This window comes from Gavialis gangeticus, unplaced genomic scaffold (assembly GCF_001723915.1).
Source record: "Gavialis gangeticus isolate Ggan-Ray unplaced genomic scaffold, GavGan_comp1, whole genome shotgun sequence".
Taxonomy (NCBI): domain Eukaryota; kingdom Metazoa; phylum Chordata; order Crocodylia; family Gavialidae; genus Gavialis; species Gavialis gangeticus.
In genome coordinates this window covers 58,690,989-58,716,784 of record NW_017729022.1, presented here as the reverse complement: position 1 = coordinate 58,716,784, position 25,796 = coordinate 58,690,989, and the positions used below count along the sequence as shown (strand labels likewise).

Sequence of the window (25,796 nt, the reverse complement as noted above, 5' to 3'; positions counted from 1 at the left end):
GCTTGACCCTTCCTAGCGTAGCAGTGGGGGAGGAAGGGGGGAGGTGGTAATTGATCCTGTCTGCCTGGGCCCATCTGCCCTGCAACCATTGTTGGGGGTGCTGGAGACAGCAGATGGGTGGGGTCTATATGGAGACTGGCCCAGAACTCCAGTTTGGCTGGACAGATAGGATGGGGCCACGGGCAGGCAGGGAGTGGTGTCTGGGAGCAGGATGAGCAGGGGCCAGGATCGCAGGGCAGTGACACTGGCAGCAGCAACCACAAGGAGCCACTACCACCAGGGCTGCTGGAAAGCTGAGTCTGGCTGTTGTGCCACTCCAGTCTTGCTGTGCACCTGCGGTGATAAGATCAGCCACATGTGCCACAGCCCAGGCTCCCCCCTGGGCCAGATAGGGATGGAGGAACCCACTGTGGGCCAGATAAAATCCCTTGGCAGCCCACATCTATTTTGCTCACCCCTGTTCAAGAGAGACTATTTAGAAATATTTTCCAATGGCTGATTTTGCTTGCCGTCCCACTAGACAGAGAGCATGGAAGAACAATGACTGAACTATTCTGCCCAAAAGATAGTTTGTAACATCTGGAAATAATTCCTAACTCTGCTTACCTGAATCGTTTAAGGTGTAGTCTTAGAACTTGAGGTAGTCGACACACCATAAGTTGTTTCTGGGCTTCTGAGAGTGTTACTGGTTTGGAGGAAAACTTTCTGCGTTTTGCTGTGATCAAACACACACATTGAGTTTATACTAAATGTATCATACTCTGGGCAACGCAGTTTTAAATACCAGTTGTTAAATATGCTCACATTTAACTTCCAGACTTACCCACTATTTAAACTTTAATGCTGATATTAACATAAAGTCACCTTAATACAAATGCATGTTTTTGGATCCAGATCATAAGGATTATTTTAGAATGCCTGGCAATACAAAATGCCCCTGAACGTTTCTGAGTACTTCCAGGTTATGCACTTGAGAGAAACACTTCAGCTATTTACATCAAGGCACCTAGTACACTGTTGACTTAACTAAAGTGTGCCTCACCTTTTTAATTACTGTTTCTTTTTCCCTATGGTCTTAATGCCTATGTTAATAATTACATGGAAAACATATAACATACTATATACATGAGTACATACTGCCTTTACTCACTGTTGCACTGATCACACGCATATATCTTTCCTTCTAAAGCTTCAGTCTCTGTAAACTTGGCCAACATTTCTGTTAGCAAACAGGGGTGCTGAGATGCCATTTCTTTCTCATTACAGTGGTACCTCTCAGGAAACTCCAGTGACAGATCCCAGAACGGTTCTATAGTATTTGATTTATTGTCACAAGCAAGACATGTAACCTGTAAAGCAAAATATTTATTCAGTCTTGTGGATATCCCAAGCCCCTTTTTTCTACAGTTGTCCCTTAACACAATGCATAAATTTTCAGGGATCGTAAAAAGAAGAAATGTTAACTAGAAACTGTACAAAACTTTTTTTCAGAAGCAACCTTCCCTCACTAATTTCAATGAAGGGTTGGTTCTCTCCCTTTAATAAGAACTAAAGATAGTTTGAAAATGGTCTGTCTGGGATTGCCCAAAAGGAAGAGAAGCAGTCTGAGACCTCTTTCCTAAACAAGTATTCCAAAACAACTATTTACATGAATTGTTAACTATACCTAGTTTTACTAAAAGCTTACTGCTTTCTTTTGTTCTAATTACTGTGTTTATCCTTGGTACATCTTCCACGGAAGGACTAGATTGGGAAAAGTGTCCTTAAAGAAAAAATTGCAGATAAAAAGAGTTTGTTTCTTCTGTTAGTAAATGGTTTCATCATTCATGGTAGGAAAGACAAAGCCTTAAGGCAAAGTTATAGTCAAGAAATGCCATGAGAGTCAACCTGAAAAATGCAAGGTAATAATACATCCAGGGACAAAGAGCGTGTGGTCGATACTTAAATTAAAAGTAAGATCCATAAAAATCCATAATATTTTCCAAAATACTTGGAACATGACAAGTTAAATATGGCTGTGCACTCCAGAGCCAATGCCAGGTTGAACTGCCTATGAAAAAGTATGCAGTTTTATAGTTGTTCTAAGACCACGGTCCTTTCTACTGATTCATGTGAGTGGGCTTCATGTGGAATAGCTTGGAAAGGAGAAGTTTGATTGCTTTAGGACTACAAGCAGGCATCTCAATGCCAGCAAGAGCCTTTGCATTTGCAATACAAGCCGAAAAGGAGGTATCTAGAATCCCCCACACCTATTAACTCTACCAGCATTACTCCCTTTGCTGTTTTGCACGTGACTAACATAAACGTAGTCCACTCACAGGAGTATTTCTCTTTACTATAAAAACTCCTCAAATATTTAGACTAGATCTAGTTTAGACACAGCCAGTAATCACTAACTAGGGCTGCTCTAAACCCATCATTGCTTTGTTGAAGCCAAATATACTGGAGAAATCTATGGGTATGTTAGCAAAGAGTTTTGGCACTTCCAGTGTTTTGCAGATCCTCCACAACTCTTATGATGCTGTAGTTATAACATCCTTCCCACAGGAGAGTGATCAAACTTAAAGGGAATATTTTGTATAAACATGGATTGACTTGACAGTTACCTTGATTTAGAAACCTGGAATATTTTGCTGCACTGGTGTCATATTTATATGCTCATTCAATTCTTATAACCAATGTAGTTATTAAAAATAATTCCACATCCTGACTAGGTATTTAGCTTTGCAGCCACCACGGTGACTACTAATTCAATTAAATTATTCATATAAACATTCACCTGCTTCCATAACCTATAGGTAAGAGGAAGAATGACAGTGCATACCATATTTTCTCACATACCCCACTTTTTTTTTTTTTAATAAGTTGCTGAAAATATGGGGTGGGAGCACAGGACTAGTAAGGGAGAAAATACAGCTAAACTCTGGGATCTTCTCAAGCTGCTGCCAGGACAGAAGCGCATGTTGGGTCAACAGTGGCTTCTGCAGCAACCAGAAGCCTCTGTTGTGGAAAAGGGAGAGTAACCGTGCGTGTGCCACACAGGGCACAGCACAGCGAGTACATTAGGGCTCCCTAGCTGCTGGCTGTGGACAACAGGAGCTGCCACGCAGCATACAGTTTTATTTTTCCCTTTCCCCCCTTGTACCTTCCCAGGCAGACACTGCAGAAGCTGCTACTGACTCAACATAAGTCTATGTTTCTGGCAAGTTGGGGTTCAGCTCCACTATTTCTTATCTTGTGAGTAGCATCACCATGGGCAGATGCAGGAGGGGAGAGCAACAGGAAATGAGTGGGGGGGTCATCATTAACCCCCTAGCTACTGACTGCATGGCTGTGGGCAATTCCTCCCTTAGTAGCAACATCTGTAGCAGCAGGGTCTGCTCAAGCAGCAGCTTGTGGGAGTTCCTTCAGCACAAGCAGCATTTGCTGTTTTCAAAACTGTATGCAAAATATCCATTTTAAAGCTTGTGGTGTTACTTTCTGTGCGCATGCTGAAGGAACACCCTCAACCTGTTGCTGGGACAGATCCTGCTACTGCAGACATGACTGCTGAGGGAGAAATGCCTGCAGCCAACCAGCTGGCAGAGGGTTAATGGAGCAGCCATAGGCTGTTGCTCCCCTTCCCTGCACTAGCCTGTGTTTATGCTGCTGGCAAGAAAATTACGTTTTTTTCCACTCTGCCTCGGGTGCACGGGGCATGCATGTAAATATGGTAACTATCCCTCAAGAGAAGCAACCAGGATCCAAAAGGGATCAAAATAATTAAATGGACTGTAACATAGACCCTCTTTAGTCCCCACTGCAGAGAAGAGGAAGAAGGATCTTTTATGAGGAATAAAATGTAATAGGAGGCCCTGCCCTCAGAGAGAGACAAGGGAAGGGCTTCGGCACTTTGGGGACAGCTGCTTTATCGGTGGAAGAGAACAGCTCCTGTCAGGGAAGCTCATGCAGGCAAGTGATGAGATTGGGTCTAAAAGATGCTGCTGAGCTGATGACCTGCTGTAACAGACCTCCCACCAGGAGCCCTTGAGGAGTTGCAGCTGGAGGAGGCACTAAGTTTGGCCAACAGGACCTCTTCCTTCCCAACCTACCTCACCCATGGGACCTACCCACTGACAGAACATGACACTGTGGCAGGAGAATGAGGTGGGGAAACAGTGCAAGGAGGATCTGCACAGCGTGGGGGACCGAGGCCTACCATATATATGGAGAAAGGGGCAGTGGCAGGCAGGCGCACAGACTTAACTAGCTCAAATACATTGCATCCTAAACTAATGTTTGAGAAATCTCCCAGATCACTAACTGGGAAATTTCAGCCTCTCCCTTCACCCTCCATACCATGACTGTCCAATTCACACTCAGTTAGAGGCACCTTTTTCCCTGTGGTGCTCTAAATCAGTGGTTCTCAAACTTGTTTGTACCAAAATCCATTTGTAATCATTGATGGCCAGTCCCAACCCAAAATACTTTGAGTAGAAAACAGCCCCTGGCCCTTCCAGTGCTGCTCATTCCCAACCCCAACCCCAACCCTGACCTGCTGCCCCCAGGCCCCAGCCTCCCAGTATGTTGTGCAGGGGGTGGGAGTGCACATGGCCCCTCAGATTTGTGCACCTACAACAGGCATGAGGCTGCAGACTGGCATGATTAGGAACCACCTCCGTGGCGCAGCAGGCAGGACCCAGTGTGGGAGGGCAGAGTGGGGTGGCAAGACTTGCTGCTGCTGCCGGGACCCTGGCGAGAAGTAATGGATGAGAGGGAGCTGCACTACCCTCATCTCATCCTGCTGCCAGTTGCTTGCACACCAGGACACAGCTCTATCCTGCTCCCATGACCTGGTCATGGCCACCACTCCCCTCAGGCATCCGCGCTGCCCCTCACCCCATTTTCCCTCTGGGGTAGAGCCTGCAAGGTGAAACCCAGTTTCCTATGTATTTCTCCTTTAAAAGGAGATCATCCAGTTTTTTCAAGGCAAACAGAAATCCTGGATCCCTGTTCATTACTATACACAGCTTTAACATATGGTACAGTAAAAGCAGCATTTGGTTTTTTTTTTTTCAAAAATGTATGGAAAATACGATCCATTTTTAAAGCTTGTTTGTGTCGTTTCATGCATTCTTGTGACCTATGGGTTGAGAAATGCTGCTCTAGAAGTAGCTGACTAATTCTGGTAAAGGCAGTGTGGTCTGCTGAAAGTTGAAAGTCCCTCCCTTCCTGCTCCTTGTGTGTTGTTTTTTTGCCTTACTTTCTCTTTTCCTCATTCCTGAGGAAGTTTGTCTTTACAGTGTATGAAAAGCTATTAATAGTAGCTGTAACATCATCTTTCAAACCAAGTTTTCCAACAGAGTTCTTTTGCCAATAATTTGCTCATGAGTAAGCAGTCCTATCAGCTTTTTATCTTTAGCAGAATCCACTAGCTAAACAGCACACCCATATCCAGGGGGAATGCAGTGTTTCAAAGTTTTCAGTGCAACACAGGCAGCACCTCCACTGCAGGTTTGAATTTTTCTCTTTAAAAGGAAAAACAAACATTATAAAGTATAAAACAAAACAAATACATAGAGGGTACAAAGACTTAAAAGTTATGTTTCTGAAATCAAACTGTTTAAAAAAACAAGTTTCAGGTGTCATTCTTTAGAGCAGGGATCTCCAACAAATGGCCTGTGAAGCCCCATAATCCAGCCCCTATGCCTGACCATCCCCGCACACAATGCCTGAGATGTGCACTGGCACTGGATGGGACTGGCCTTGAGTTGTGCCATATGCAGTGCCCACTTGGGTAGGTGTCCTGAACTAGTCTGGGTGGGTGCCAGCTGTGCTAGATTGAGGACAGGGCTGGACACAGGCATGGGCAAACTGGGCAGCCACCTGGGGCCCAGGCAGAAAGCAGGCCTGAAAATGGTAATTTTTAAATGATTATCATTATCTCTGGTGAAGGGGGGCCCAATACTAAAAGTTCGCCCAGGGCCGCCAGGAGTCTAGGTACGGTGCTGGTCAGGGATGCAAAAATTCCAAGGGCCTAACCTGGCCCATGGACCAGCCCCATGCTACTCACCTGTCCCTGGGGCCAGATAAGCTTGACACGCCTGTTTGAGAGCAAACATAAAATAAGTAATATTTGCCATAAAACAGCAGCAAATTATTTTCTCTTGCATGATCTACATGTTAGTCATCTCACATGAGCATGTGTCATTTCTCTGCTGGTTAGCACACTACAGGGGATATAGCCAGTGCTTTAAGTCCAAGACTAAGAAAGAGCAAATCACTATTTGGTTCTTACAAAATTTGCAAAGGAGTGGGATAGGAGGAAGTATCATCTTTAAATTACTGCCTGGCCTTCCCCTAAGCTGTAGGCTTTAAGTGCTGAAGTCAGGCAACATCCTGAAGCTATAAAGTATTAAAAATTCACAGCGGAAAAGAAACTGTAGTTTGGCACGGTTCAAGGGATCCTTTTTGTTGCTATGCATATCTGGAGCATAAAATGCAGATTAGCTAAAAGGTTTCTGCTGTACAAACAGATTATTACTGTTGGACCAGGCATTTATTTAATTGATGTGTTACTTGCATGAGGATTTGAGCACAGCAGCACAGGCAATTAGCCAAATTCTGGAGTTCTAAATTCAGTCTGGGGATTTTTGGTTCCCCAGATTGTCCTTCCACCCATTTCAGTTAATCCTGAGATGATGAATCCAGCACTACTGTTCCTTGCCAATAAAAAGCACAGTGCAACTGGTGTAACATTACTGAGTTCTACCTTCCCCGCTATGGAAATGCTGTCCAAGAGGCAAAACAGATCCTATTTTGCCCCAACAAGTTAATTTGTAAAAAACAAAAAGCAAGTGAATCTGACCTGTGCAGAAGACTCTTATAATGATGAAGAGCATCAATGATTTAAACAGGATTCTAGGCCAGTGTAAAAGTCCACTTGTACAGATCAATGTGTTAAATCATATTATGTAGCCTGTTAAGTGTCACAACACTTCCATGACAACATCTATTTTTTGTCTTCTAAGTAGGATTCACAGGCTTTTGTCAAACTTTCCCACTAACATAAAGTGAAATCAATACTTTATGAAAAGCATGCCATTTACTGAAGAGCAAATAATTAGATTAATCACTTTGGGGAATTTAAAAATTGAATTACTAGAGGAAGAGCTGACAAATACTTTAGTTTCTATTTGGTAAAAAAATCAGTAGCATATCTGAAAAGGAGAACTGACCTCCAGAAATCAGCCAGCATATGAAATCTGTCTGCTGTTATCCATGGTCTTCTTCAGGGAGTTCTGTCTTTCTCATGGCTGGGGGCTACACACCACCCCAGTCATATGCTACAGGAACAGGTCCCTGGAATTTCCCTTTTCCCCTATCATGCAGGCACTACTGGTGGCATGTAGCCCCCTGGATTTTCTCATCCTCCTACCATGCAGACTGCACAATCAGTACCCCCTGCCCTTCCTAGACCCATCACTGCATAGCTGTGGGAGAGTCACCTGCAGGAGTCTACAGGCTACATGCAGTCTGCGCCTCCAGCTGGACAGCCCTGGTCTACTTGTTCAGCTCATAAAAGGAGACTTAGCTGAGGAAACATCTCATCAGTACTTGTTCACATTAAAATTCATTTGCAAAATAACCTACTTGATCCCTTCTTTTTTCATATGGCATCAGATATCAACCTCCAAATCTATAAGCCACTGCCTGGTGTTACTACTTTATGTGCAGATTTCATCTACTCTGTTTGGGCATTTATAAAGATTGCAGCTTTTGACTAAGTGCTGTGCTGTTTGTTGAACACCTCATTTACTCAGGAAGTTTGCCAAGATGTTCATCTTGCAAAGCATTGTATTGAAGTGTCCGTACCCAGATCTCAGTCTGTTCAACTTGATCCATGCTTCTCTGGCAAGATTGTGCCCAAAACGGGATTCATTTGGCATTGGTATAAAACACTGTAGGAATAGACCTAATCTTTCCCAGTGGTCAGCCCACCCCATTGCTGCCCATAGGCTTGGTTTATCATCTCCAGTCTCTTCCAGAAATGTGTGGGCTTTGTGCATAAATGGTTAATGACTTAAGCCTCCATCTATTTGGGTCTTCAATTAACAGTTAATGGAGCAGGTGATTTTCATCATCTCTTGCCTCTATTGCCAGTAATGTTAGCGTCCATATGTTTTCACTGTGCATTTTCGTCGTGAACGTGATTTCTAGTAGATCAAACTCACTACTAGCCAGAGTTCACTATGAACTTTGAAGAATGGAGTCCTCCAAGGGTCAGTGCTTGAACCAATATTTTTCAATGCATGTATCCCAGAATTCCTACATACAACATTTAAGTGATACATGTACACTTATGATGTCACTATAGTAGTCCAAAGAATTGATAGGACAGAACAGTAAAAGACAGAGTACTAGGTCTGTGTGAAGTGGCTAGTATTCGCTTTGGATTCAGCCCATTTGGGGGACAGTAATTTGATTCGGTGATTTGAATCACTGTCCTGATTCAATTCGGCTGAATCTGACTTGGAGATTTGGCTGCTGCTGAATCTCCCACTCTCCCAGCCCAGCAATGGCTGCCCTGCCCGCCCCAGCTCCCAGCACTTGTTAAAAAAAGCCCCGACTTAGTGGGTGCACGATTTTGCTAACCAAAATTACTGCACAATCCAGGCGTGTGCATCTACACGCCAAATTTATTTGAGTGTAAAATTGATACCTGCATCATGCAGGTATCAAATTTATGCCCAATTAGTTACTGCACAGTAAGGCACATATAGACACGTTACTGCACAGTAACACAGCATTAACATGCTTTAATGCCTACATGTGTAAATGCCGGCCTATTCCCACTTACTGTGCAGTAAATTTAAGTCAGTGTAAATGCCCATGTAGAGACACCCAATTGGTCCAATACAAAATAGCACCCTAAGAAAGCCTTGCCTCTCAAGAAAGATGGCATGCTATTTGCTTCTCCAGCAGCACGATACTAGCAAAGACATAGAAACAGCAAACCACTAATTGATCAATTTGGCTTAAGAAAATTGTAAAAGGAGTTGAGGGCTATGCATGTTCCTTGTACTGTAACAGAATATAAGGTGAGGAGCAATACACAAGATCTCAGACATTTTTAAAGACTCATATTTCTCATTTGAAGCAGGTATAGAGAGCTTATTTTCTCTGTAGTTCAAAAGATGGTTTATTGCAAATTACCTTCAGAGTCTATCAGGTTTCAGATTATATCATGAAAGTCAATCATCATGGTGCCCGGTGACTAGTGGGGTCCTCCAAGGCTCTGTCCTTGGACCCATATTGTTCAACATCTTCATTAATATGATGTGGACATTGAAGTCAGAAGTGGACTGGCCAAATTTGCTGATGACACCAAACTTTGGGGCAAAGCATCCACACCTGAAGACGGGTGAGTGATCCAGGCTGGCCTGGACAGGCTCAGCAAGTGGGTGAACGAGAATCTGATGGTGTTTAATACCGAAAAATGCAAGGTTCTCCACCTTGGGAAGAAAAACCTGCAGCATCCTTATAGGCTTGGCAGTGCTATGCTGGCTAGCACTACAGAAGAAAGAGACTTGGGGGTCATCATTGACCACAAGATGAATATGAGCCTGCAATGCGATGCTGTGGCTAGTAAAGCGAGCAAAACGCTGGCTTGCATCCATAGATACTTCTCAAGCAAATCCCGGGACTTCATTCTCCCATTGTACTCGGCCTTAGTGAGGTCGCAGCTGGAGCACTCAGCCCAGTTTTGGGCTCCACAACTCAAAAAGGATGTGGAGAAGCTTGAGAGAGCCCAGAGAAGAGCCATGGACATGATCGGAGGTCAGGAAAACAGACCTTACAATGACAGGCTGAGAAGCACGGGGCTTTTTAGCTTGGAAAAGCACAGGCTCAGGGGTGATCTGATGGCCACCTATAAGTTTATCAGGGGTGACCACCAGGATCTGGGGGAACGTTTGTTCACCAGAGGGCCCCATGGGATGACGAGGTCGAACGGTCATAAACTACTGCAAGACTGTTTCAGGCTGGACATAAAGAAGAATTTCTTTACTGTCCGAGCCCCCAAGGTCTGGAACAGCTTGCCATTGGAGGTGGTTCAAGCACCTACATTGAACACTTTCAAGAGTAAATTGGATGCTTATCTTGCTGGGATCCTCTGACCCCAGCTGACTTCCTGCCCTTTGAGCAGGGGGCTGGACTCGACGATCTTCTGAGGTCCATTCCAGCCCAAATGTCTACAAAAGTCTATGAAATCTATATATTGAAACAAATTCACAATTTAGAACCATTGTCCTGGAAACATTACATAAGGCTTAATCAATATTTATTTTACTGTTTTGTGATGTGCGCCAACCCAGTTAAGCCTTGCCCTTATACTTCAACAACAGATTCAGGATTTTGCTGAAGTGGTCACAGGTTGTTCTTTAAAAGTTACTTGTAAATGGGAGGGGGAAAAAGGCTTGTGCCCTTATGCTTTGGAGAGACAAATTCTAGTATGTTTTTCTCTCCCTGCTATTATAATTTAGAGGCCCATCTTAAGCCTAAAAGGAAATTATAAGAATCAAAGTTAAACAAGTTAAAGAAGAATCAGGCTTTAATTACTACAGTAGTTATTTAATGAGTCTGTATTAAAAAGTCTGTATATGCACCAAACATGCATCTCTTCAGTAAGACATTTTCTGAAATTACTGAGTCTTTTAGTTTAGCTTTGACACTCAAATTTACAATTAAATTTCAGAATTTAAATTCACCCACTGAGGTGACCAGTACAATTCACAAATCTTAAGAGATTTTCTTTTGGATGGTTTCCCAAGACCACAAATGCTTTCAGTTTAGTTTACAGGGGTGTAGGTTGTAGCCGTGTTGGTCTAAGGACATAGGCAGACAAGGTTCTTTGGGTAAATCTGGTATCTTTTATTAAACCAACTCATTCCATCCAAGAAGAGCACACACCAACTGCAGATGTTTCCTCAGCCTGACAAAGGGTATTTATACCCAAAAGCTTGCAAAGAAGAATTGTTCCAACTATCTGAGTTGGCCTAATAAAAAAAATATCAGATTTACCTGAAGAACCCCGTCTACCTTCAGTTCAGTTTTGAATTTCACACAAAAAGGTAATTTTCTAAAAAGGAAAGCGTAGATTTCTACAACTAACAAATCTGGTAGTAAATAGAAATCACCAGATGATTTATTATTTTGGAGCTGAGACTAAAGAATCTATCTGGGAAAAGAATATGGATCAGTGGGTGTCTCTACACGTTCATGAATGTGCTTTTGCTAAGGCACATAAAATGTAGTACCTCCGTTGTGAGGTACTAAAAAAACATGCATTAGCTTCTTTTAATGCACATTTTATGCTTATTTTAATACATGGGAGGTTATGCTTAGGGGCAACCAACACGGGTTCATTAGAGGCAGGTCCTGTCAGACCAACCTGGTGGCCTTCTATGACCAGGTTACCAAATCCTTAGATGCAGGGGTAGCAGTGGACATAGTCTTTCTGGACTTTCGGAAGGCCTTCAACACTGTCTCTCACCCCGTTCTCATTAAAAAACTGGGGGACTGTGGTGTCGACACCCACACAGTCAAATGGGTCGCCAACTGGCTGGAGGGCCGCACCCAGAGAGTGGTGGTGGATGGGTCATTTTTGACCGGGAGGGATGTGGGCTTGGTCCTCAGGCCCGCACTGTTCAACATCTTCATCAGTGACTTGGACAAGGGGGTAAAAAGTACCCTGTTCACATTTGCTGATGACACTAAGATGTGGGCACGCTAAAAGGAAGGAATAGGCTACAATCGGACCTAAACAGATTACAGGGGTGGGCAGATGAGAATAGGATGGGATTCAACACTGACAAGTGCAAGGTGATGCACCTGGGGAGGAAGAACCAGCACCATACCTACAGGCTGGGGAACTCCCTTCTTGTCAGTGCAGAGGCAGAAAAGGATCTTGGAGTCATCATTGATGCCAAGATGAACATGGGCTGGCAGTGTGGGGAGGCAGTCAGGAAGGCCAACCGCACCTTGTCATGCATCCACAGATGCATCTGGAGCAGGTCCAAGGAGGTGATCCTCCCCCTCTATGCGGCACTGGTCAGGCCACAGCTGGAGTACTGCATCCAGTTCTGGATGCCGCACTTCAAGAGGGATGTGGACAACATGGAGAGGGTCCAGAGGAGGGCCGCTCACATGATCGGGGGCAGCAGGGCAGACCCTACGAGGAGAGGCTACGGGACCTGAACCTGTTCAGCCTCCACAAGAGAAGGCTGAGGGGGGATCTAGTGGCTGTTTACAAACTGGTCAGAGGGGACCAGCAGGCACTGGGGGAGTCCCTGTTCCCCGGAGCACCACCAGGGGTGACTAGAAATAATGGTCACAAGCTGGCAGAGGGTAAATTCAAATTAGGCATCAGGAGGTGCTACTTCACTGTCAGGGTGGCTAGGATCTGGAACCAACTTCCAAGACAAGTGGTGCTGGCTCCTACACTGGGGGTCTTTAAGACAAGGCTAGACAATCACCTTGCTGGGGTCAATTGACCCCAGTACTCTTTCCTGCCATGGCAGGGGGTTTGGACTTGATGATCTGTTCAGGTCTCTTCCAACCCTACTAACTATGAAACTAGGAAAGCATCACAAAAAAGAGTGCATTAAAATAGGCTAATGCACATTCAAGTGTGTAGCACCCAGTGAGTCTACTCATATTTAATGTTTCACATTCTTCCATCACTTTGATATAGTCCATTGACTATATCATAAGTTTAGAGTTTGTTCATTGCTTTGGGGCTGGTTCACCTGTACTGCTGACTAGGCCTGTGCGAATAGGGAAGTATTCGACTGGGATGATTTGGAGGACAGCGATTCAATTTGGATCACTGTCCTAAACTGATTTGGCCGAATCAGCTTCGGAAGATTTGGCACCGATTCAGAGAGATTTGGATCGCCCGGGAAGAGGCAGGCACAGCTGAGGAGCTGCAGGTTCTCCCACAGCTCCTCCAGCTGTGCCTGCCTCTCTCCTGGTGGAGGGAGCTGTGGCAGAAGACCCCATGGCTGCCCTGCCCGGCTCCATCCCCCACCCCAGCCCCAGCGCTTAAAAGAAAAAAAAAGCCCCGCATTCACCAGCTGCAGAAGCAGTGATTAGGGCCTCTGAGTGCTCATGGCAGAGACCCCCGTGCAGTGTGGAGCAGCAGGGATTGTACCCCCCCTCCCCTCCCGCTTGGCACCTATGCAGCAGCTGCCCCATGGCGTGAGCACAGCGTGGCTTGGCAGGGTGCTGCACACTGCCTGGGAGCTTGGGCCGTTGGGGCCGAGTGATGAAGCTGCCCAGGTGCCCTGCCGAGCTGTGCTGCACTTGTGCAATGAGACAGCTGGCACATGGGTGCCAGGCAGGGGGAGGGGCAATCCCTGCTGCCCCACGCTGCGCAGGGGGTGCTCTGCCATAAGCTCAGAGAGGCCCTGATTGCTGCTTCTGCAGCTGGTGACTGTGGAGCTTTAAAAAAAAAAAAAGTCCTGTACTCACCAGCTCTGGCAGTGACAACTGGGGGACTCTGAGGACTCATGGCAGAGCCCCCCTGTGCAGTGCAAGGCAGCAAGGGGCAGTGGAAATCACACCCCTCCCCGCTTGGCACCCACGCAGCAGCTGCCCCATGGTGTGGGTGTGGTACGGCTTGGCAGGGTGCTGCACGCTGTCTACTACCCTACTGCCGTTTGCCCCCTTCCTCCTGGAGCAAGCCATGCCTGCATACCGCCTTAGCTGGGCAAGCAGCAGCAGGGCAGAGCCCTTGCTCCCAGCACTGCAGCACCCGCATCCCATGCCCCCCCAGCCTCCCTCCCTGAGTAATGTGCCCCCCGCTTCGGCTGGGCAGCTTGTCCCAGCCCCAATCCCTCCCTCCCCCATCCCCAACAGACTTACCAGCTGGAGGCAGCTGTCAGCTGCCTGTTTAGTCTATGGCTGACTCTCTGAATCTCTTCCAAATCAATTTGGAGCTTTTACTTGGTCTCCTGATTCGATTCCAATTCTGAGATTCCATCCCCGAATTGGGCCAAATCGCCTCAGAATCAAATCAGCTACCAAAGCTTTGCACTGCCCTACTGCTGACAGTTCCTTTTTGATAAAGTGCTTTACACCTCATGACCTTGGAAACAACCATTAATTTTATGCCTAACAACTCGTTCTGCGTTGGTATTCTGCGAAGGCATAAAACATTTTGTTGTTCTATAATAGAAGTGACAAGTTACTTATACAAGTTCAAAGACCTTCCTTCAGTCAGTGTTAAAAAGACTTTTAAAGACTGCTCAAAAACACAGCTCCCTCAGCCATTAAATATTAAAGGAATATTTAGGTAAAGTGGCCTGCAAAAGAGGAAAAGACAAAGCTAAAAAGATGAAATTCAGGCCACACAAAATTTGTTACTTTTGCTAAAAACAGGCTTTTTCAGTAAAAGAAAAAAAAAAATAAAAGGATTTGCTGATGTAACTGCTCCAGTTGAGCTATCCAGGCAAACACTCCTATGGTCATCAACACAAAATGTTTGGCAGCTGAGCTTATACTAGCTCCCAAAATGAAATAGTGTATCCCAGGAAAAAGACTTTTTGCTGCTATTCCTGAATCTACATTAGAGGGTTTTGTGGGCATAGTTCTTGCAGACAGAAATATGATTCCTCCTCTTTTCCCAGGTCCACACAGCTGTGTTGGCAACACTTAATACAGCAGCAATTCAGTTGATAATTGAGCAATTATAACTTACAGACTAGTTTTGTTGCCAGTAAGTTTATCAAAAAACAAAAAAGTGGTTAGAAAAAGGCTACATTTTAATTGCTAAGGTTCTGGAGTGTCAATAGAATAGAAGTCAACATAATTAGTGGTCAGAAAGGTGACTTCAAAAGGTACAATTAGTTTAATTATGTGAAAAACACAATAATAGCAATGGTTGAAGTCAGCCTTCATAAAAGCAAGTTTTCCCAATACTATGCTGGAAATTCCAGTTTATGTTAAGCTAAACAGATCTGCTACTTCAGTTTGTCAATCCCTTAAGAATTAGGTGATCACTAAACCTCTACTGGCCTTTAGCACTGTGGGGCTTGATTTCAAAATTGTTGCATTAAACTCACTGTACCATCCAGATGCCATTGATTTACAAAAACAGTAACCAAAGAGGACCAGAAGATGATTTTTTTTTTTTTTTTTTTTTTTTTTTTTTTTTTTTTTTACAGGAAAGCCAACGTTTCACAACAAGTAGCCAGTTACTATTACATTTCCTGCTCTTAAAATGTTAGATAACAGCAGTCTTGTACTGACATCTCCACAAGGATCAGCTTACAAGAACAGGTATAAATCGGTTAACACTCTGACAACAGTCCCGTATGGAGTACACTCATTTCTGAAGTGGAAAGGAAGTAATGTTCCCAATAGCATGTATGATCATTTCCCAACAGTTATGAAACACAGACAACTTACTGCAGTCCTAGGCTGTGAGCGGACACTCATTAGGAGTTTACTTAAATCATGGTTAGACTTACCAATTCTTGTGGGTTGCTGCAGCATAAAAAGCAAGTTCTGTGGACATTTTGCAGATGTGCTCTGGTGGCTCCATCCCTTGGCACTGATTGGCAGAGAGGCCCTGGCGGGAAAGGGATGAGGCGGCAGGTGCCCTTCCTGCGGCCCCACTCCTCAGCACTGATCAGCGGAGAGGCCAGGGGGAGGGAGGAAGGAGGGACTGGGAGGCAGCAGCCATCTTTTCTGCTGCCTTCACGTGACCCCACCAGCTGATGGGGCTGGGACGCAACGGCAGTGAGGACCACTGGCACCCACTGAGGAATCAGCATTTTAAGTTTTTTTGTTGTTGATTTCAAGGACAATCCTGGATTTCATGGTTTCCACGAAGCCCGTGAAACCATGATTTAAGTAGACAGCTAACAATCATCCTTCTTTCCAAGGAGGGAGGAGATAAGTTGTTAACTCACTTTTCCACTAGGTTCACACTTGAGAACATGGGCTGGCAGGATAAAGATTCTTTACCCTGTAAGATTTCAGCCTCATCCTGCCAGTCACTAGAATTCGACTAGCGTATAAAGTCTGACAGAACGTGAAAGAAATAGTCTTTACAGTCAGAGCCCACGTTCTCCTCCTTGGTTTAGATGCATTCAGTTCTTAACTTTTCTCTACTAATTTACCAGTAGGAAGCAAAATCTGTACTTGGCAGAGGGGAAAACAATCTTATCTCAGAAAAAGTTATTGTGGTAATCCAAGATCACAGATGAACTGACCTTACTCAAATAAGCTTTTCTCTATCGAGGAACATCTTTTTGCAACAGGTAGTACAGAAATTCTGAGGGTTAATATTTAGCTGGTTCTCAGGACTTTACACAAGTAGGCATACTTCAACTGCACTGCATTAAGCTGCTACTTAAATTGCTTCATACACTGATGGAATATACAGAAGTATTTCATAAGAGCTCTTAAAAAATATAGCGACCAAACAGAGGACACAATGAAACCTGGCTCATTTCATTGGCACAGCTTGCTGTATCATCTAGGGAAGAACCCGAGTATCACGAATCAGTGTCCTGTGGATAGAAATCAGACTTGCAAATGCTTCTGTATTAAGAATTTCAAAATCCATTTTAAACGATTTACTGAAACAGAACAAATTATTTATAAGGGATAGCAGTGCAACAGACACATTCTGAGCCCTGAGTAGCAGAGGTGCTTGCAGGGGCCCAGCCAGCAGCAGCTTCTTGTGTCCTCTTTAAGTGGGCAGCTGCGGCTGGGGTCCCAGTTGCCCACCACTCTTTACACTATTGTGAAGGTGTCACTTAAGTGAATACATACCAATGTTATGTAGTTTCTATACTCTTTTTTTCAACGGAGCCAACCAGATGCTTTGAAGTGTAAAACTTCAATAACTGATCATTAGGAAACAAGACACCATTTATGTCTTTATGTTTCTTAACCCCAGCAGTTAATGGATAACTGATGTAGGTCTCTCTCAGGTTTGAGATATTGTACACATGTTGAAAAACATTTACTTCTCTACAAGTCAACTTCTACACCTCAATAATAATTTTTAGGAATATATTTCAGTCATGAAGTGATGTATTTGCACTTATCATTTGAAGCTGTTATTTTAATTTCTACTAGGTAATTCCTTTGGTTGAGAGAATGATTCATGCACCTCTTTATATCATTCAGTATCCCTTTCTGTTGTCCCTTCTTATTCATTAGCTCAACTAGGCAATCCTAATCTTTCAAATCCCTTACAAATATATCTTCTGGTTTATGCCTTCACTGATTTCTATAACAGATTGAAAAAAAAAATCCTGATACATACCTGACTTAAAAGTTGTCCATGAAAAATGGTATTGACCACATTCAGAACCTGTTTCATAAGTTTCCTTTGAGAAGCAGGGATGAGAGCTGGGTATCTGGTCCCAGTGGTTTCCAGTTCCTGCTGTACTTTATCTAAAAGTTCACAGAGGAATTCCTGAGCATCTTGTTGGGCATAACCTCGGAAAGCTGGGATTAATCTCCATACAGAATGGAGCATAGCAAAAGGAGATACCAGTGCCCACTTGCCAGACCACATAACTTGGAACAGAGTATGTAGTTCATGACAAAGAGATATGTGCTCTGAGCTTGGCTCCTTGGGCTGTATAAGTTCCATATTTCTACTTTTTGATGCCCCTCCACTTAGTCCAGAGGATAAACTAGGTTGCCTTGAAGATGATCCTTTCACCTTCTCTTGATTCTCATTCACATGAAACACAGAGCCAATAACCAGAGGGTACTTCTTAGAAGACCTTGTTTTACCATTGACTGCTGTTGCCAGCAACTCCTGAGTTTGGTTCAGATCAAGCTTTAAAAAACATTGCCGAAAAATAAGTAAATGACTCAGTACTTGCAGAATAGAGTTCATGTAGCACGTATTTCCCAAGTTTCTCAGTCCTGTTACACCAGGAGTCACCGTAGGCCTTCGTTTAATTGGGGAGTCACTGATTTTTTTCAGTTTTACTTCATCTGAGGTATGTGTTCCTTTTAGCTTTGCAGGCAAGTCCAGATCATGTTGTATTTTTTGTACGCAGGATGGTACCCTTGAGATTTGACTTCTATTTTGTAAACGAGTACTCTTTCTTGGAGGCATTTTTTCCATCTCTGCTTTCATCTGACGCTTTCGCTCTTGTCTTCTCTTCCGAGCTCTATCCCTCTTTTCCTCTGCCTCTTCCCGATGCCTTTCTTCTTCCAAAATCCTTTTTCCAGTAGGCGTTAGCTCAAACCATGTTCTGAATACTTTGCCCATTAATGCACGCCTCCTGTGCCACAAAGCCGTGAACATGCGGTCTTCATTACGAAGCAAAGCTTGGGCACAATCATGTGAAAGGTATGAATCATCACTTGCTCCCATGGATCGTAAAGTCCGGCCGCTACGGGTAGTGCAGTCATAGTTTTGACTCTTGATTGCATTTAATGTACTTCGCAACAGTTTTAAGTCACCAGTGGCATTATCATTCAGAACGTAGTCATCACAAAGATAACAGAAAACATACAGCTCATTTACTTCCAATGCCACAGGATGGCTACTTTCCTGAAAGTGCTTTAGTGCATGCTCTTCAATATATCTTCCACATGCCACATGGGAACAGCTGAGGCATGCCCATACAGATTCTGTAGTATTGCAATCCACACAGTGCCATTTCTGAGGGTTCAGGATGGAATGGTCTTGGGCAAGCCGCAGCCTTCCTACGTGTTTACACTTGTCCATTTTTAATACTGAAATGCTAGAGACAAGATAGGCTCACAAAATACATCATCCTAACTATTTTCTGTCTGAGACATTTTGACCTGCAAACTAAAAAAAAAAAAAAAAAAGATCAGCTTGAGGTACAGCACAAGTCAGAAGTTATTCAAGACATTTTTGATCACACAAATTTTCAGTTTTGAAAGCAACTATCACAAACTGATGTACAAGACAGCTGAAGTCATGAATTCCACTCTATATCCTAGCGAGCACACAATCATATCAGGTCACCCACTGGTACAGTTAGCATATTTATTTGCAGTTAAAGCAGAAGAGTCAAGGACCAAACCAGCATGTATACAGCTACTCACTCCGCTAGTACCTTTGGTGTCAGGACTGGGGCACTGTGATAATATAAGCCTAATCTAAACAAAGTTGCACTAGTTTAATTAAAAAATGTTGTTCCAAACTATTTATTACACTACTGCAACTTTGAATAGAAATACATACTTGTTTAACTTGGACCATAATGGCTTAGCTTTGACTGGTAAATTTACAGGTATAAACTAAACTGGTAAGTTTTAAATTGATACATTTTCATAGGAAGTTGCACCAGGCTTTCAGGACTGATTTAGAATTAATCTTTCATTAAACCCACACATTTTATTGTGTTTAAATAAAGCTGCAATGTAGAAGAAAGCACATGATTGCTCATGCTAAAAGGTGTTTAATAAATGTGCTTCAACTTTGAGATCCATTCTGGCATCTTTGTGGGGGATGAGGGAAAGACCTTATACAACCTGCTGGTGACCTGTAGGAATGACAAGCTTGAAACTTCTGCCCTAGGAACATTGCATTGGTCTGAGCTACATACAAGGTTGCACTAGTATAAAAGTGTAATTTTAAACAGGTTTTCAATCAGTGAAGATGATAAAGTCAATTTAAATCTGGTTCATACTGTAAATTTCTGGAGGGGAGTTGAACAGATATAGCCAGTTTTTAACAAAAACAAAAGTACCCACAGTAAGGGTTTGCACTGCTTTAACTAAACTAATTTGTATGCAGACAAATCCTAACTGATAAGAATGACAAAAGTAAAATGACTCTCTCTCTCTGTCTTTCCTCCCTTAACAGTATAAAGAGACATAACCTGGCAACCCAAGTCAGTACATTCTTAAATCTGAGCTCACACATTGGTGCTAATATTACTAACAAAAAGGGCCAGACAGAACATATTGCTGGTTTCACTCATGAAATTAACTCCCTCCAGAAGAATGATATATTTCTCATTAGAGAAGCTTCAAGCAACTCTCAAATATTATGTGAAGATGCATAAGAGGCTGTGTTGAAAAAGGTCATGTTTTCATTACAACCCTAATCACTTACTATGCTACAAGTCTTTCATTTTTACAAATTCGGAAGCGGTGTACAAATAGTAGATCATTACATATTGGGCCAGACCATATTAATGTGAAAATCCAATGTTTGCTATCCCAGTTATCAATACAGAAAGCTTTGGTGTATATATGTCAAATGTTGTGGCATTTGTGAAAAAACTAGATAAGAAATGGCAACTGGTTAGCGGAAAAACTTCTATGTACACTCCACCTAGATAATATCTTTCATTTACACATCATTTTTTTTTTTCACTGATCACATCTACATTACACTTGTTTTTCTTCCACTCCTCCACCAAAAAATGTTTACCGCATGACTATACATCTATAGATATTGTTTCACTATCTAAATATGATTTTTAAACATCTTACAAGCATACACTAGTATCTAACTGTTATCTGTACAGCCTTCTCTACAATACAATAAACAGTCTGTAAATTGCATTAGTTGAACTAGTCAATTCAACACATCTATGATAAGCATCCTCACCCATTCAGGCTTTGCCCCATGTCCTTATTAGTACTGTCCTCAATAGTTAGATAGGTGCCAATCCGTAATTCCCAGATTGGATGGGAAAAGCAGCATATTGCTTGGGATTTCTCAAGACCACTGCCATGCTATGAAAGAGTAATAAGGATTCATAGATTGTTAAAGGCTGGAAGGGACCTTGCAGAGCATCAGGTCCAGCCCTCCTCGCTCTAGGCAGGAAGACAACTAGGGTTAGGTGACCCCAGCGAGGTGACTGTCTAGTCTCCTCTTGAAAACCTCCAGGGTGGTGACTGCACCACCTCTGGAAGGAATTTATTCCACAGTCTGGACACCCTGACTGTGAAGGAGTTTTTCCTGGTATTAAGCCTGAAGTGGCCTTCCAGGAGTTTGTATCCATTGGTCCTGGTCTTCCCCGGGGGTGCCCTGGTGGACAGCTGTTCACAGAGCTCCTGATGCACTCCTTTGATATAGCGGTAAGCTGCTGTCAAGTCCCCTCTCAACCTTCTCTTCTTTAGGCAAAAGGCCCAGGTTCCTCAGCCTTTCCTCATATGCCTTGCCTTGCAAGTCCCTGATCATATGGGTGGCTCTTTTCTGGACCCTCTCAAGTTTTTTCACATCTTTATTGAAGTGTGGCGCCACAACTGAACACAGTCCAACTGTGGTCTCACCAGTGCTGAGTACAGCAGGAGTATCTCTTCCTTTGCTTTACATGAGATGCATTGCTTGATGCATGCCTGTGTGTTATCTGCCCTGCTGATCACCACCCCATGCTGACGGCTCATATACATGTGATGTTAAATCATTACCCTTAGGTCCCTTTCAGCTGCGGTGCAAATCAAGCTGTCACCAAAGAGCCTATATATGTTGAGTGTTGTTTGCCCCCAGATGGAGCACCTTACACTTGTAAGTGTTACACTTCATCTGGTTCCGGTCTGCCCAACTCTCAAGCCTGTCCAGGTCTGCCTGTATCTACAACCTATCTTCTGACATGACCACACTGCCCTATAACTTGGTGGTGTCCACAAACTTGGCCAGCGAGCTTTTTCAATCCCCCATCCAAATCACTGATAAAGATGTTGAAAAGCACCGGTCTAAGCATGGACCCAAGGGACACCGCTGGCCACTTTGCGCCAGCATGGCACAAGTCCGTTCATGAGAACTCTTTGGGTCCTACTCTGTAGCCAGTTTCCCACGCACTAAACTGTCGAGCAGCTGAGCCCACAATCTTTCAGTTTTCTGACATATCACGGGATACTAGATCAAAAGCCTTTTAGAAGTCTGGTATATAACATCTACCTCATCTCCCATGTCCAGGTGGGGAGAGACCTGGTCACAGAAGGAGATGAGATTGGTAAGACAAGACCTACGCACAGCAAAGCCATGCTGGCTGTCATTCAGAATCTTACTTTCTGCAAGTGTATCACATATAGATTTTTTAATGAGCTTTTCCAGGATTTTCCCTGGGATGGAGGTTAGGTTAACTATATTGGCCTATAGTTGCCTGGGTCCTCCCTCTTCCCCTTCTTGAAGATGGGCACAATGTTGGCCCTCTTCCAATCCTCAGGGATTTCCTGTGCGCCACAAATTCTGAAAGAGCTTTGCCAGGGGTTCTGCAATGACCTCAGCCAGCTCCTTCAGCACTCCTGGATGAAGTCCATCCGGTCCTGCTAACTTATAAATGCCTAGCTTTTCTAGTTGGTACTGCACCCACTCAGCATCTACAGTGGGGAGGCTGTCAGTCCCAGCATGTCTCCTACGAGACTTATCTCACTTGTCTTTCCTGTTGGTCTGGTGAAATACCGAAGCAAAGTGGGCATTCAGAAGTTCAGTTTTTTCCTGAATGTCGGCTACTAGCTGTCCCGAGGTGTTAAGCAGGGGTCCCACACTTCCATTTGTTTTCCTTCTACTGCCTACGTACCTAAAAAAAGGACTTCTTATTGTTCTTGACTTCTGATGATTTGTTGGACCACTGAAGTGTGCCTGTATCTGTACTTACATTTAATCTTTGTGGAAGGAAGGTGTTTCAAACTAGTCTATTTGTAGGTGATTCATTGTGGTTGGCTGCACATTTATTTTTGCAGTTCCCCATTGTGAAAAAGTAGCTCTAACCATTTTACAGATGGGGAATCAAGACGGGGACTTTCCCAAGGTTGCACAGGAAGCCTGTCATTCAGTAAGAGAACTAAACCCGTACCTCTCAATTCTAGGACACTACTCAATTCATGAGACCATCTTTCCTCCCAGGTTTTAAAACAAACAATTTATTATGCATCAGATGTCCTGTCTAGGTGCATGCACTTCCTTACAGTACATAAAAATTAAGCCACAATATCTTAGTCCGCAATGAAAGAGGCAGCAGCCGCAAAGTGAATCACCACCTTCCCCATTTTACCTCACAATAAACCATTTGTCTGGCACATACCCTTAGCAATTCAGGTTCAGAAACAATTTTCATACTGATTTAAGCAGCAATTAAATTCACCAACATTTCTCATGAAACAGCTTTAATGAAAAATGTTAAGATAATGTCACATCAGTCCTATCAACCTAAGTTATTAAAGAACTAGAAACTGTGAACTGACATGTTTGGTGACCTGTGGCATAACAATGGTGGGGAAGTAGGCCATGAGTCCCCAGCACTTATTAAGGAAGTCAGGAGCACCAGAATGGAGCTAGGTGGATGTCTCCCTCCCCACCCCAACCCTCCCACACCCTTCTGCTCCCTGCATGTTCCCTGCAGCAGCTCTGGCAGCAAGGAGGGCAGAGCAGCAGCAGAAGCGCACCAGACAAGAGCAATGGTCCCAGGGGTACTCTGCTGCAAAGAAAATATCACCACCATGTTTTGCTGCTGAAAATCAATCCCCCTCCTCCTCCACCTCTTCTTAACATTACATGGCTAGACGCTTTCAAACTGAAGCCTTCTCCATCTGAAAATTTAGTTTGACAAAAGTGAAACCTTGCACAGGAATATACTGAGTTCTGACCCATCTTTTGAAGGAAAAAAGTTACGGTCTGGAGTGAAGTCTGCCTAATTTTCTTCCTGCCTGCCCTCCTACCTACCAGGGAGGAGGCAAAGCTTCCTAGGCTCCTCCACAGATATGGTAAATTTATTGCCAGAGATCAGAAAGGAATATAGAAGAACTGTTTAGTTTATTGTTACAGCTTTATAGATAAGCCTCCAGCCACCTGAATGTTCACCAGATATACAGGAAATGCTTTGAAGAGCTAAAGCTTAACTTCTGACCCTTACTTACCTACGCTCCAGTTCAGGGAATATGTCAAAAGAACATTGGGCTACCTATATTTAAACATCTTTCTTATTAAGAGCACAAATCATTCCACTGGCTTCAAGGACACAGATTATTACTCTATGGAATGCATACTGCAGCCTTTAATGTGCAAAGTAACAAAAAGTTTGTCTAACTTTATCCCAGCAACGGAGTTGGGTCCACTGAAAATTATCATCCACAAAAATCCTTGCCTTTCACATAATTTCTGGACCATCACGACACCACTCCAACACTACCAAAGTAACAGAACAAATCTGATGAAAGCTCAGAATGCCATGGAAGTTCTTTAGCGGTTCAGGGCTTAAAGACTAATAACGATCAAAAGAGAATAATGCTTTTCTTGAACAACAAAGGACTGCAGAGAAACCATACCAAATTGTTGGGTTGTTACATGGATTTCTTTACAAGGAAAGACGTGAAGAGAATAAAAATGTGCTGATGGCTCGGTTAAGCCAAGTCACTTTCAAATATTTAGACGTACATAAAGACTGAGAAAAGTTTAGGATAATACATGGGATGAAATCAAGAATGGGAAGATCTCAGCTAAGTATTAAAAGTAACTTGCTGATAACATCTATTAGAATATGGAAGAATTTCAACCAGAAATAAAGTGGAAATCACAATACTTAAGTTATTTAAAACAAGAACGGGTAAAATTCCTAGACCGGAGAGTTGAAGTAGACAGCCTAAATTAAAGAATGGTGGCAGAGATCAGATACACAACCTGCTGCTACTAGAGGAGAGCTGCAGCTGCGGAAAAAAGCAGAAGCCATCCAACTTGTAGTATTCAATCAGACAAGGTTAAGAATTCCCCACATAAAGTTATTCAGTACCAAGATGCGTGTTGGCTTGCTCCATCCTCCCTCACAGCGTTCCACTCTCTGTACAAGCAAAGAAACTGGTCTGAATTAGTTGGCCAGCACTTCAGAGATCAAATCCTTCTTCTTGCAGTTTGCACTAAAAGCTGAGCAAAAAGGATAAGCTAAGTAACAAGGGAGAGACTAGCAAGAGAGTACTAACAAAAATGTGTATGTAGTTAAAGCCTGTGGAAGAATTCAACTATACACAACCCTCTCTCCCTCCAAGTTTCACTGGCACAAAAGAAAGGGTATCAAAAGACGTGGATTTTTTTCTTTAAAAAAAGCTTTTAACTATCATCTTTAATGTTGTTGTATCAATGTAAAGCTTGATTTTTTAAAAATCATATGCAAAGAGAACTGACAAACTTCATAATTTAAAGCATGCTCAAACTGTCTCAAGTTTGTTGCATTAAAAATAACTTTTATTAACCCAGACCAATAGACATTTTCATCCTGTTTTTATGTTGTTTAAGAATCTTTCCTGCCACATTTGAAATCGAGACACCATAGCTTTAAAAGAGTGAAAGTGAAACTGAGTTCACTGATTTCCACTGAAACTGAAATGAAAGAGTAAAAACAGCGACACATTAAGTGTGATTTTATCAAACCTAATCTAAGAGATTAAAATATAATTTCACATAAAAGTGCACCTTTGACGTTTTGGGATCTAAAAAGTTGTCAGGGTTCACTGAACTGATTTCTACTTTGATTCAATACCTTTTCAGTATTTGGATCATCAAAGACAATGGGCATTTTAATAATCTAAGCGTACTGCATAATAGAAGTATTATCTTTTAAGCCAGCTGCGTTTTTGGTTGTAGCCATTTTAGTCTAAGGACATAGGCAGGCAAGTTTCTTTGGTTAGATGTCATATCTTTTATTTGACCAACTGAGTAGTTGGAAAAAAAGGGTGTTAGCAAGCTTTTGGGCGCAGTCACCCTCCATCTCCCTATGCCTGACAAAGGGTGACTGTGCCCAAAAGCTTGCTAACAACTTTTTTTCCAACTACTCAGTTGGTCAAATAAAAGATAT

At 43.2% G+C, this 25,796-nt stretch overlaps 1 protein-coding gene and 1 long non-coding RNA gene across 2 annotated transcripts in view; both read right to left on the bottom strand.

The window, feature by feature from the left end:
- USP44 (ubiquitin specific peptidase 44) overlaps positions 1–20,505 on the bottom strand; it is a 23,589-nt gene extending 3,084 nt beyond the window's left edge. Inside the window, exons 1-3 of the mRNA XM_019515057.1 lie at positions 17,324–20,505; positions 1,151–1,349; positions 607–715 (exon numbers count right to left, since the gene is read on the bottom strand). Coding sequence (XP_019370602.1) covers positions 607–715; positions 1,151–1,349; positions 17,324–18,751 — 1,736 coding nt within the window. The 5' untranslated portion in view covers positions 18,752–20,505. The remainder of the gene's footprint in view (positions 1–606; positions 716–1,150; positions 1,350–17,323) is intronic.
- On the bottom strand, positions 14,450–15,577 carry LOC109295917. Its single transcript, XR_002096862.1, has 2 exons — positions 15,513–15,577; positions 14,450–14,693 (listed from the first exon to the last, which is right to left on the bottom strand). It is a non-coding gene; the product is annotated as an uncharacterized LOC109295917 (long non-coding RNA).
- Positions 20,506–25,796: the final 5,291 nt, after the last annotated feature.